The following is a 14,231-nucleotide window of genomic DNA, read 5'->3' as shown; positions in this document are numbered from 1 at the left end:
TCCCTTCGTCCAGTGCACTTCCACAGGGAGGGTCTTCTCAGGGTGCCACCGGTAAGAGATTGCCGGCGGACGACACCCAGGGATAGGAACTTCTCAGTGGGGGGGCTGCCCTTTGGAACCAGCTGCCAGTGGAGCTGAGGACTGCCCCCAACCTCCTTTCATTCCGCCGGGACCTGAAGACCTGGCTCTTCAAGCTCTCTGGCCCAGGCTGAGGATTAATTTATTTTAATTGGGGTTTTACTTATACAGGGATAAATTTAATCTTTTTTAAACTTGGTTTTTAACTTTTGTATTTTTGGTTTTTAATTACCCTGTAAACCGCCCTGAGTCCTCCGGGAAAGGGCGGTATATAAATGTAATAAAATAAAATAAAATAAGATCACATAAAGTATTAATACCACTTTACAATGCCTTGGTAAGGCCACACTTGGAATACTGCATCCAGTTTTGGTCACCACAATGTAAAAAAAAAGATGTTAAGGCTCTAGAAAGTGTACAGAGAAGAGTAACAAAGATGATTAGGGGACTGGAGGCTAAAACATATAAGGAACGGCTGCTGGAATTGGGTATGTCTAGTTTAATGAAGAGAAGAACGAGGGGGGACATGATAGCAGTGTTCCAATATCTCAGGGATGCCACAAAGAAAAGAGTCAAGCTATTCTCCAAAGCACCTGAAGGCAGGACAAGAAACAACAGATGGAAACTAATCAAGGAGAGAAGCAACCTAGAACTAAGGAGAAACTTCCTGACAGTTAGAACAATTAACCAGTGGAACAACCTGCCTCCAGAAGCAGTGAATGCTCCAACACTGGAAATTTTTAAGAAGAGACTGGACAGCCATTTGTCCGAAATGGTATAGGGTTTTCTGATTGAGCAGTGGGTTGGACTAGATAGGTAAGATACCTTGTAACTTCAATATTTTTTATTTTTATTATTATTATTATTATTATTATTATTATTATTATTATTATTATTATTATTATTGAAGAATAATACTAATAATACTAAGAATAATACTAATCTAATAATACTAATCTTGGCAATCAACATTATTTGTATTACAGGTAGTCCTCGACTTACAACAGTTCATTTAGTGATTGTTCAAAGTTACAATGGCACTGAAAAAAGTGACTTATGACTGTTTTTCATACTTATGACCATTGCAGCTTCCCCATGGTCATATGATCAAAATGTGGATGCTTGGCAACTGACCTCTTGGGGGGTTGTGTGATTTCCTTTTGCAACCTTCTGACAAGCAAAGTCAATGAGGAAGCCAGATTCACTTAACAACCGAGTTACTAACTTAACAACTGCAATGATTTACTTAACTGTGGCAAGAAAGGTAATAAAATGGGGCAAAACTCACTTAACAAATGTCTCACTTAGCAAATTTTGGGCTCAACTGTGGTTGTAAATCAAGAGCTACCTGTATTTTATTATTGTTGCTTTGTTAAGTTTTGCATTTTATATGTACTTATTTATATCCATAGATTATTAGGTGCATGTGTTTCTGTATATATCTGGTATGCATATTCATTATATATTGTGTTTCCTGGCTCTAAGGCCATAATAAAGATTAAGGAAGAACTGAGGACAGTTGCCTTGCTGTCCATGCCTGCAAGCTTTCTGAATGCCCCTTTGATTCCACATGACACAGACTAATAGAGTTTGACCTAAGTGAAATTTTATAATTTATATTCTAATGTAACTCATATATGAATTGAGCCCCTATTTTATCAAATATTTAATGTTCAGGACAACAGCCGGAATACAGTAATTGATCAGAATGTATATGCCAATACAGCTGTGAATGACATCCATTAAATAATTTACCTTATTAGTGGTAATTAATTAATAAGTTTGAAAGCAAGATGTTCTACCAATTTTAAAAAGCAGGCATGAAAGTCCTGTGCAGATGGCATTCTTAGAAAAAGAACTGTAGAATCTGCCAGATCTGTTTCACTGTGTACCATTTATAAACTATTATAAAAAAATGTTCTCTCTAATGTTAGAAGTTTATATTTCTTTCATTCTAACAAAAGATCCATGGAGACACCTGGAGGTTATTTTGTTCCTTTAACTACAAGAGAATAATGTGATTTTATAAATAATGTTATAATTAGAGTTATGGTAAAAAAATATTATAGGTACAAAAGCCAGCCATTCTTTATATTAATATCAACTAATTTTCAATGGAGTTCTCGTATATGCAGAATCATACAGCAATCCTTTTGTGTACAAACACAGGAAAGTATTTTAGAAAGTTAAGATGAATGTTCACTATACAATGTGATACTGTTCAGTGTACAGATGCCATGCTTTTATCTGTGATCCAACCTGTGACCAAGCTTAACTTCCATTCTGTCACTACAGAAAACATTTTAATAGTAAGTATACAAATACTTAAAAATGACAATGGCAAATCACACCTGAAGCCCTTGACCATCAATACTTAGAGAATTTGCTCTGCATCTTGTTTCAATCAGCTAGTTTGTTTGTTTGCTGACAGCTACTTCTTTCTTCCCCTTCACGGATTACTGCCTTGTCGTGGCGAAGGGGCTTGCGTAATTCAATGAAGCTATGAGCTATGCCGTGCAGGGCCACCCAAGACGGACAGGTCATAGCCGAGAGTTCTGACAAAACGTGATCCACTGGAGAAGGAAATGGCAACCCACTCCAATATCTTTGCCATGAAAACCCTATGGACAGTACCAAAAGGCAAAATGATATGATGCTGGAAGATGAGCCCCTCAGGTCGGAAGGCGTCCAATATGCTACTGGGGAAGAGCAGAGGGCTAGTACTAGTAGCGTCAGAAAGAATGAAGCGACTGGGCCAAAGCCGAAAGGACGCTCAGCTGTGGATGTGTCTGGTGGTGAAAGGAAAGTCCGATGCTGTAAAGATTTTTTCTCCATAGGAACCTGGAATGTAAGATCCATGAATCAAGGAAAGCTGGACGTGGTCAAACAAGAGATGACAAGACTGAACATCGACATCTTAGGTATCAGCGAACTAAAATGGACAGGAATGGGTGAATTTAATTCAGATGACCATCAGGTATACTACTGCGGGCAAGAATCCCTCAGAAGAAATGGAGTAGCCTTCATAGTCAATAAAAGAGTAGGAAAAGCAATACTGGGATACAATCCTCAAAATGACAGAATGATCTCAGTTCGAATCCAAGGGAAACCATTCAATATCACAGTAGTCCAAGTCTATGCCCCAACCACCAGTGCTGAAGAGGATGAAATTGACCGGTTCTATGAAGCCCTACAGCACCTTATAGAACTAACAACAAAAAATGATGTCCTTATCATCATGGGGGATTGGAATGCTAAAGTAGGAAGCCAAAAGATAACTGGAATAACAGGCAAGTTTGGCCTTGGAGTACAAAATGAAGCAGGGCACAGGCTGATAGAATTTTGTCAAGAGAATACAATGGTCATAGCAAACACTCTTTTCCAACAACCCAAGAGACGGCTCTACACATGGACATCACCAGACGGTCAACACAGAAATCAGATTGACTATATGCTCTGCAGCCAAAGATGGAGAAGCTCTATACAGTCAGTAAAAACAAGACCAGGAGCTGACTGTGGCTCAGACCATGAGCTTCTCCTTGCAAAGTTTAAGCTTAAACTGAAGAAAGTAGGGAAAAGCACTAGGCCACTCAGGTATGAATTAAATCATATCCCTGTTGAATATACAGTAGAGGTGACAAATAGATTTAAGGGATTAGATCTGATAGACAGAGTGCCTGAAGAACTATGGACAGAGGTTCGCGACATTGTACAACAGGTAGCAACCAAAACCATCCCAAAGAAAAAGAAATGCAAGAAAGCAAAATGGCTGTCTGAGGAAGCTTTGCAAATAGCTAAGGAAAGGAGGGAAGCGAAAGGCAAGGGAGAAAAACATACATATGCCCAATTGAATGCAGAATTCCAGAGAATAGCTAGAAGAGATAAGAATGCCTTCTTAAATAAACAGTGCAAAGAAATAGAAGAAAACAATAGAATAGGGAGGACCAGAGATCTTTCCAAGAAAATTGGAGAGATGAAGGGAACGTTTAATGCAAAAATGGGCATGATAAAGGACCAAAATGGCAGGGACCTAACAGAGGCAGAAGAGATTAAGAAGAGGTGGCAAAATTACACAGAAGAACTATACAAGAATGAGCTTAACGTCCCTGATAATCACAATGAGGTGGTCACTGACCTCGAGCCAGACATCCTAGAATGTGAAGTGAAGTGGGCCTTAGAAAAGCTGAGCAACAACAAAGCTAGTGGAGGTGACAGTATTCCAGCTGAGCTATTCAAAATCTTAAAAGACAGTGCAGTAAAAGTGCTACACTCAATTTACCAGCAAATTTGGAAAACTCAACAGTGGCCACAGGATTGGAAAAGATCAGTTTACATTCCAATTCCAAAGAAAGGCAGTGCCAAAGAATGTTCAAACTATCGCACCATTGCACTCATTTCTCATGCTAGTAAAGTCATGCATAAAATCCTACAAGCTAGACTTCAGCAGTATGTGGATCGAGAACTACCAGAAGTACAGGCAGGATTTCGAAGAGGCAGAGGAACTAGAGATCAAATTGCCAACATACGCTGGATCATGGAGAAAGCTAGGGAGTTCCAGAAAAACGTCTACTTCTGCTTCATTGACTATGCTAAAGCCTTTGATTGTGTGGATCATAACAAACTGTGGCAAGTTCTTAAAGAGATGGGAGTACCAGACCATCTTATTTGTCTCTTGAGAAACCTATATGCGGGTCAAGAAGCAACAGTGAGAACTGGACATGGAACCACTGATTGGTTCAAAATTGGGAAAGGAGTCCGGCAAGGCTGTATACTGTCGCCCTGCCTATTTAACTTATATGCAGAGCACATCATGAGAAAGGCAGGGCTAGATGAATCAAAAGTTGGAATTAAGATTGCCGGAAGAAATATCAACAACCTAAGATACGCAGATGATACCACTCTAATGGCAGAAAGTGAAGAAGAACTAAAGAGCCTCTTGTTGCGGGTGAAGAAGGAGAGTGCAAAAGTTGGGTTGAAACTTAACATTAAGAAAACCAAGATCATGGCATCTGGCCCTCTCAATTCCTGGCAAATAGATGGGGAAGAAATGGAGGTAGTGACAGATTTTATTTTCCTGGGTTCCAAGATCACTTCAGATGGGGACTGTAGCCAAGAAATTAAAAGACGCTTGCTCCTGGGGAGGAAAGCCATGGCAAATCTAGACAGCACACTAAAAAGCAGAGACATCACCCTGTCAACAAAAGTACGTATAGTCAAGGCTATGGTCTTCCCATTAGCAATGTATGGCAGTGAAAGTTGGACCATAAGAAAGGCTGAGCGCCAAAGAATTGAGGCCTTTGAACTAGGGTGCTGGAGAAGACTCCTGCGAGTCCCTTGGACTGCAAGGCGATCAAACCGGTCAGTCCTAGAGGAATCAATCCTGACTGCTCTTTAGAAGGCCAGATCCTGAAGCTAAAATTCAAATACTTTGGCCACCTAATGAGAAGGAAGGACTCACTGGAGAAGAGCCTAAAGCTGGGAAAGATCGAGGGCAATAGAAGAAGGGGACGACAGAGAATGAGGTGGCTGGATGGAGTCACTGAAGCAGTAGGCGTGAGCTTAAATGGACTCCAGAAGATGGTAGAGGACAGGAAGGCCTGGAGGAATGTTGTCCATAGGGTCACGATGGGTCGGACACGACTTCGCAGCTAACAACAACAACAACAACAACTTCTTTCTTTTTTCATTGTTGCTTGGTGTTCCTAAAATGGAGGTCAGAAATAATAGATTAATATGTTAAACATGTTACTGTGGTAAAAATGGAAAAATCCCACTCAACAATGATGCATTCAACCATTGTTACAGTGAAAATGAGTTTAGTGATTGCAATTAAATTAAATGAAGTCCAAATTCGCATATATCTATTTATGTATCTAGACATAATAGCAGCTAAATAATAGATAGATGATAATTATTTTTTTCACAATAAGAACTAATGCAATGGTGTGAGGTTGGTGATACCATGTAAGGCCATGATCAAGCTTCTTAAATAAGATTAATTAGAGAAAGTCTATCCCATCGTCTTGACAACAAAAACACTGAAGATTATAATTCTCTCTCTCTCTGTATATGTGTACACACACACACACACACACACACACATATCCATCTGTATATATGGGTATCTGAATATATATAAAGAAAGCAATAGGACTGAAACACACACAAGGAGATGCGGGACAGCTAGGATATTTACGGTTAGTTAGGATGGGCGGCCCTATCACAAGATCAATGGGCAGGACACTGAATCAACAAGGTTTGTAAACAAACTTCCCACCCCCTAGCATTTACTCTGATGATGCTGGCAGTGGACCAGCGAAAGCTAGGTTGTTTTAGGTTTGTAAATAGTTGTTTTTATTGTTTATACTATTTTAACAATAAACAGCTGTTTTATATTCTTCCTGGAGTTCAAGAACCTCATATTGCTATACAGATATGCCCGGGATATGTATATGTATATGTATATGTATTTATGTATGTACATATATTTATGTATGTATGTACATGTATACAGTATGTACATGTATATGTGTTTGAAGTTAGTAAAAATAAAAACGATGAACTCCGGGATATAAGAGAAAATTTTTCTTTATTGCTGAGCTTTCGTCAACAAGCTGTTGACATCATCAGAGCAAGGGCTGAATGATAAGGGAGTCAGTACATACACTTGTATGTCAATTATAACATTCAAATTGTGGAATGTGGGTGTGGCCTGTTTGTGGCAAGCTCGCTCATTTATAATCACAGTGGTTCCAGCTTTGCTGGAAAAGGCCGGTCTCTGGTTGATTTTTAAAAGTTGTGCCTAGCAGCTGCTTGGCACATATCAGCTGTTAGGCACATACGTCTCGTCGCGCCGCGCGTAGTCATGCGCTGGCTGACAGGCTCTTCATTCAAAGTAGAGTCAAGGAGGTCGGCTTGTTCCCTTGTGTGGGGTCATCGCAGGCTTGATTCTGCTGTGGAAGGGAATTTTCTCTTATATCCCAGAGTTCATCGTTTTTATTTTTACTAACTTCAAATGTCTACACCCGGGATTCCAGTTTTTAAATTTATTAAATATATGTATATGTATATGTACCAAATATATATATTTGAAATAATTGAGAAGTTAAACTAAAAGCATATAACAATATTTCTCAATGCTAACAGATTTTCATTTTTAGCCTATCTAGAAAAAATAGCAGTTGCTTTCAAAAAATGATATTCTATTTGCAAACTGGGATAGTTTAGATTTGCTTGCCACCTTGGCAACTAAACTTGAACAAAGCAGTTGTATCAGTGGTAATAACTGGCATTGGCTGTATTTTATCATGTCCCTCAGGTAAAAAAATGATCATATTACATATTTTGAGTTACATGTGGCAGCAAAAAACATTTCAAAGTAAATATTGCTGCATATTATTTATCTGATTTTAAATCCAGACTTTTCTTTTGGGTTTGTGGTAGCTCACTTGGGTGACTTTTTAAATTTCATCATTTTTTTAAAGTCCCTCTTATTCTCATCACAATTGCACAATATGTATGCATCAATAGGAAAAAATGTGTTTTATTTTAATTCTTTATTAAATTTCTATAATTTGTAATCACTAGACAGTCCAAAACAAGACTATGAAACAGGAGAAAACTAGAAAGTGTCTATCTAAATCTTTTTTTTTCAAAAAGAGATGAAATATAGTAATATCACAAAGTGGCATACTGCAGGTAAATCTACTGTGCATTATTACCAAGTTATGATCTGGAAGCCAAGTTATTATTAACAACAACACCACTAAATTGAATTGTTATTTGAAGTTAAAGCAATCCCAATAAATACAGTACACAGCAATGGTCTTGTTCTGCAAAATCAAGAATGCTGCATTAGAGCCATTCTCATAGTTACACATGAAAAATGCACTGAATTTCCTCTGTTAGCATTACCAGTATAAGAAACAACATTTGAACATCATCTGTTCATAAATTTAATTCAAATTATAGCTTATTATTTTTAGCTTAAATCAATCCATTGCAGGATGGAGCCTTTGTTGAAAGTAATGGTCTGCAACCAACTATGCCTGTTCAGTACAGGTTGGTAGATATATGTATTCTGAGGTTGAGACAGAGTCAACCAGGCAGCTTCTGTGGCCAATACATATTACTTGATCTTAATACTTCATATTGAAGACTAATATTTGAAGTCTGGGTTCCATTTGGCTGGGTGAAATTTATCAGGCAACTGAACATAAGAATAATTGTCATCAAATCAAAGTGATTCATGTCATTGCTACGCAAGATTCATAATATATTTTCTATTACTTATCCCAATAGTGGACTTTAGAATATTCAGTCTCCTGCCTTGTGAAGCTCATTTCCTCTATTACATCTTAACCTTCACCAGCAGGAAAACCTATCCTAGACTATAATGGAACTGTTGTCATTGAACACAAAATGCTCTGTTCCCCCCCCATCTTCCTCTGACACAGTTTATTATTAAAACTATATCTATAAATATAATCCCAAAAGCTGCTAATACTCCTATTATAATCAACAACGTCCTATAGCAATTTCACTTTAATTCATGTTTTTTCCCTTGCCAAATAAATTTCAGTATTATGGTATTCAGTTCATCAAAGAAGCCTTTTCTAATTTTACCGGAATAGTTTGAAATAAAAAAAGTATTTTCGGTAAGATATTCATTTTAATTGTAGCTATTCTCCCCAGTATTGACAGTTGGAGATTTTTCCACTTTTCTAAGTCCAGTTTTATTTGTTTTAATAATTTTGTATAGTTGTCCTTTCACTGTTATACATCTTGCTGTTAAGTAAATTCCCAAGTACTTAACTTTTTTAACTATTTGAAGATTTGTTTTTCTTGCAGGTTGCATTTTCTGTTTTTTGTTAAGTTCTTTGTCAAAACTTTAGTCTTTTCTCTATTAATTATCAGGCCTGTGACCTCACCATATTGTTCTATTGTGGCCAACAATTTTGTGCTTGTTTCCAGAGGTTCTTCCAATATAAAAGCCAAGTCATCCGCTAATACCTGCAATTTATATTTTTCACCATTTATCTCCAGTCCTTTAATCTCAGGGTCTTGTCTAACATTTCTGTTCAATACTTCCAGAGTTAATATAAATAGCAATGGAGATAAAGGACATCCTTGTCTTGTGCCCTTTTTAATATTACAGTTTTCTGTGTAGTCTCCATTTATGATTATTCTGGCAGTCTGTTTATCATAAATTGCATGAATTGCATTCATAAAGTTTTCCCCAAAATCCATTTCCACAAGTTGCTGAAATATAAATTGCCAATTTAAGTTATCAAATGCCTTTTGTACATCAAGAAATATCAAGGCCATCTGTTTGCCTGGATGAGCTTCATAGTACTCTAAAACATCCAAAATTGTTCTTAAATTATTTTTTATCTGTCTTTTAGGCAGAAAGCCATTTTGATCTGTGTGTATAAATTCAAACAAGAATTTCTTAATTCTTTCTGTTATTATCGAAGCAAAAAATTTATAGTCTACATTTAGTAATGAAATTGGTCTGTAATTTTTTATATGTGTCAAGTCTGTATCTTCTTTAGGTATTAAAGAGATATTAGCTTCAGTCCATGTCTTTGGTATTTTGGTTTTCAGGAGAGTTTCATTACAAAGTTCTTTCAAGATCGGAGTAAGCACGTCTTGTAACGCAGTGTAGAATTCTTCAGGTAGTCTGTCTGGCCCAGGAGTCTTGTCCCTTTTTTGCCTTTTTATAGCTTCTATAGTTTCCATCATTGATATTGGTTCATTCAATATATTTCGGATATTCTGGGGAATTTTCGGTAAATTTGCTTTTATTAAATACTGCTCTATTTTTTTCCTAGGAGCTTTCCTTTGCCTTATAAAGTGTCTCATAATATTCTTTCACAATTTTTTTTATTGCATCATTTTGAAACTGTATTTCTCCTTTTCTATCCTGGAGGTTTTTTTTATTATTTTCTTTTCTTTTTCCTTTCTCAGTCTATATGCTAGCCATCTTCCCGGCTTTGTTAGCATTTTCAAAGAAATTCTGTTTGACCCATTTAATCTGTTAAGCCATTAATTCCATCTCAGCTAAGTTTAATTTGTGCTTTATTATTTCCATTTGTTTCTTGAATATTGCTTTATCTGGATCTATTTGTAGTTCTAATTCTAGTTTTCTAAGTTCCTCCCTCAACTTTAATTGTAGTTGTTTCTTTTCTTTAGACTTCTTAGCAGTATAAGTTATGGCCAGGCCTCTAAAATATGCTTTAGCAGTGTCCCAAACATTTTGGAGTGATGTTTCTTCCTTCTTGTTTATTTTAAAGAAAAATTCCATTTCCTTTATCACTAGTTTTAGGAATTCTTTGTCCTTCAATATCGATTTGTTTAGAGACCATCTAGGTTTCTTCTTAATTCCTTTCCAAATCATTTTTATTGGATTGTGGTCTACCCAGTCATTGGTTTCGATTTCTGCCTCTTGAATCATCAGTTTCAAGTCCAACAAAATCCATATCATGTCAATTCTTGACTATGATTTGTACCTGTTTGAGTAAAATGTAGATTGGGTTTTTCTCTGGCCATATATCTAGAATACTGAATTCTATCATTTTTGAAAATGCTTTAGGTAGTAAATTTCCTCCTTTCCATCCTTGTTTAGCACTTTTATAGTACAAAGTTCCATCCACTATTGCATTAAAGTCTCCCATTATGCAAAAATTTTGGTAGTTTAAGTCTAATATTTTCTAATATAGTTCAAGATAAAATTGTTCTTGTTTATCATTAGGTGCATATATTCCAATCATTAATATCTGCTTTTGGTCCATGATGATTTCAACCATTAGAAGTCTCCCCTCATCATCTACATAACTTTGTTTGGGCATCATCTTTTCTTTAATATAAAAGGCTACTCCTCTTCTCTTTTGATAACATTGTTAAATTCAAAGAATACATATGGGAATATAAGGGAGTTCTTTCTTTGAATATACAGGGAAATACAAACAAGTGGTAATTGTGAACCATTTGCAGCTTTTAAATTGGTGCAAGAAGACATAAAGAAAAAGAATTGATTTTGTCAGGTAAGTAATAGCAACAGCTGTTGTGCTGCTATAGTCTTTTGTGCTGAGGCAAATTACCCAACTGATATATTTGGGATTACATATCAACATTTTCAAGCTGTTCTAACTCTGAATGTGGGAGTGGTAGTCTCAAACTGATCTAAAGGACAACAGATTGCAAAAGATCATGCTTTGTCAAGAGAAAATTTAAAGTAAATAAAAATGTACGGAACAGTCCTGTTTATAATTTATTCATGTGAACTAGCTATATAGCCTACATCTAAATAAATTCTAATACAAATATGACATTTGTAAAGGTAGCCACAAGTCCCTGCAATTTTCTTGGCAAGTTTTTTTTATCAGAAATGGTTTGCCATTTCTTTCCTTCTTTCTAGGACTGGCCAATTTGGTCTAGTGGTTAAGGCATCAGGTTAGAAACTGGGACACCAAGAGTTTTAGTCATGACTTGGGCATGAAGGTCACTTTCTCTCAGCCCTAGAAATGAGGCAATGGCAAACTGCTTCTGAAAAAAAGCTTACCAAGAAAACTGCAGGGACTTTGTCCATACAGTCTCCAAGAATCGGACACAATTGTATAGAAGAAAATATACAGAGAAGGAAGTTTTTAATTCTTTGTTCCAGTGATTAGTCTTTTTTTCTAAATTTAAAGGAAAAGAGTCATTAGCAAAATAGCAAAAAGAGTCAGTAGCAAAATATACTACTTCATAAAAAGCAAGCTTATTGTTTTTCCTTCATTTAAATGTTTTAAAATGTAGCCAAGCAGCTTTCAGAATGCACAGTGACCAATATTTTTACATTGGTCCTATAGTCACATGAGGATTACAGATTCTATTCCTATTACATCAAAGGATGTAGAAAAGATCCTATTTACATTCAATCAAATATTCTCCTATAATGTGAAATTACTAACATTCCATATAAAGGAAGGTGATGCATATGCTTGTCAGGTAGAGGTCTCTCCACACAAAAGTTCTTTCAATAATCAATAGTTCTTCCTGTCACAAGATTGTTCACTGTTTGGTCAGAAATAGGAAAATGGTACAAATAACATGTCTTCAGACCAACTTTCTGTCAGGCTTACTGTGTTTCAGCTAAACTTCCTCCTTTGCTTGTATTTATGCAGAATACAGAAAGACTTTCACTGAAACTGTCTGCTCTTTCATTTGAACAAGACTTGTATCTCAAGATCTTATTCTCTAATACTCTACATAGTAAAATATATTTTTCATATTATTAAAGTGAAAATCCAGTTGGAACCTTTTGATATATCATTAAATATAAGAAATGGAAATTCTAAAAGTGTGACTGGATTAGCTACTTTTGCTACAGTGTATCTCAAGGAATATTGGAGAAAGTTATGCAGGAAATTCATAGATAGATATATTTAGTTATGCAAAAAAATGAAAGAATTGATGACACTGTAGTTGTTAGTATCCAGCTTTTCTTTCTTCAGTTTGACAGCTTCATAAGATTAAAGGTAAAGGTAAAGGTTCCCCCGCACGTACGTACTAGTCGTTTCTGACTCTAGGGGGCGGTGCTCATCTCTGTTTCAAAGCCGAAGAGCCAGCACTTGTCTGAGGATGTCTGTGGTTATGTGGCCAGCATGACTAGACACCAAAGGCACACGGAACGCTGTTACCTTCCCACCATAGTGGTCCCTATTTTTCTACTTGCATTTTTACGTGCTTTCAAACTGCTAGGTTGGCAGAAGCTGGGACGAGTAACAGGCGCTCACTCTGTTATGTGTCACTCGGGATTCGACCCACCAAACTGCCAACCTTCTGATCGACAAGCTCAGCTTCCTAACCCACTGAGCCACCGCATCCCTTTTCATAAGATTAGGATATAAAATTTTCAGAATTCTCAATATGGTTGAGAATTAGGGCAGTATCTGAGTAAGTTTCATGATAGCTAGGAACTTTATTTTGTTATTTCAAAAGAAAAATAGAAATCTGCATAAAGAAATAGTTCTATCTCCAATTAATTGTCCAAAAATTCTTTATTCCAAAGGTTAGATTGTACAAATGCAAGCAAAGAACTATAATATATTAAATATATTACATTAAATAATGAAGAATATTTTTTTTAATTAAAGTAAATAATTGGATTATATTAATTCAATTTTGATTCGGTCTATATCCTACCTCTTTAAGATTGTTGTTTAAATTATTTCAACAATTTGAAATGTGTTTCAAGTTATTTGCCAATAACTTATTTAATTCTATACCTAAACAGAATTTGATTCGCTTTGAGTTTTAACTGAAAAAACATTCAAAAAGGATTAGAACAAATGCAAAGAAAAAGTTTGTGGGATGCAATTACAATGCTTTCAAAATCTTGAAATCAGAAGTTCACTATACATCTGGCATTTTCTGGAAGAACTAAACAAAATCTCAGGGTAATAGTGCAATATACTTATATTAAATGGATGTGAAGTTGACATTTATTGAAAATAAATGACACTGAAAAAATGCAGACATTTATTTTCTGAGTGGCATATATGTTCTAGTTATGACTATTTTATTAGGATGTACAAAATGATTGATGCAGCTGTAATCATTTTGTCTCATGGATTCATCCACTGCTGGGTGAAAGTTACTCAATATAACACAGAAAAGTTAATGCATATATTGATGGCTAGAAACGTATGTTGTTGTGTTCTTCCATCTACTTTTAGAAATATTTTTTATACCCAAGGGAATACTGAATTCCTGAGTTCTACCCTTGCTGATTTAATCTTGAAGGACTAACCCTTTCTAATTATTCTGCAGATTGTCATATATTTTTAAAACAAGTCTCTTGTTGATTTTGCCAACTATCAAGCCTATTACCTACTTTTTATTACTGGAGCACAACTTGGACTTCGACACTTTTATGTCATGCAAACATTTTATTATCTATTTTTCACTTCAACTTCTAATACTATTGAGATTCAACAGTAGTTAGCTTTCTTTTTCTACTATCAAAGTCTATTCAACTGTTAGGCAAATCTCTTTAAAGTGAAATATATGGCAGCAAAATGTTAGAAAGGATAGCTAAGGCCCATACAGTTTTTCTGGAGCATATTTAAGCTCTTCTGTTGTCTTCACGTATAACAATGAAGACTATC

The 14,231-nt window shown here is 36.0% G+C and overlaps 1 protein-coding gene across 1 annotated transcript in view; it reads right to left on the bottom strand.

Moving 5' to 3' along the window:
- Window positions 1–14,231, bottom strand: part of DGKB (diacylglycerol kinase beta) — a gene marked incomplete at both ends in the record, with an annotated part of 339,119 nt that overhangs the window by 265,262 nt on the left and 59,626 nt on the right. Inside the window, 2 exon segments of the mRNA XM_083379029.1 lie at window positions 2,430–2,481; window positions 2,483–2,541. Of these exon segments, the coding sequence (XP_083235155.1) occupies window positions 2,430–2,481; window positions 2,483–2,541 (111 nt within the window).

This window comes from Vipera ursinii, assembly GCF_947247035.1.
Source record: "Vipera ursinii genome assembly, chromosome: Z".
Lineage (NCBI taxonomy): Eukaryota > Metazoa > Chordata > Lepidosauria > Squamata > Viperidae > Vipera > Vipera ursinii.
Note: the sequence above shows the minus strand (reverse complement) of the source record. Positions and strands in the feature narration are given on the sequence as shown.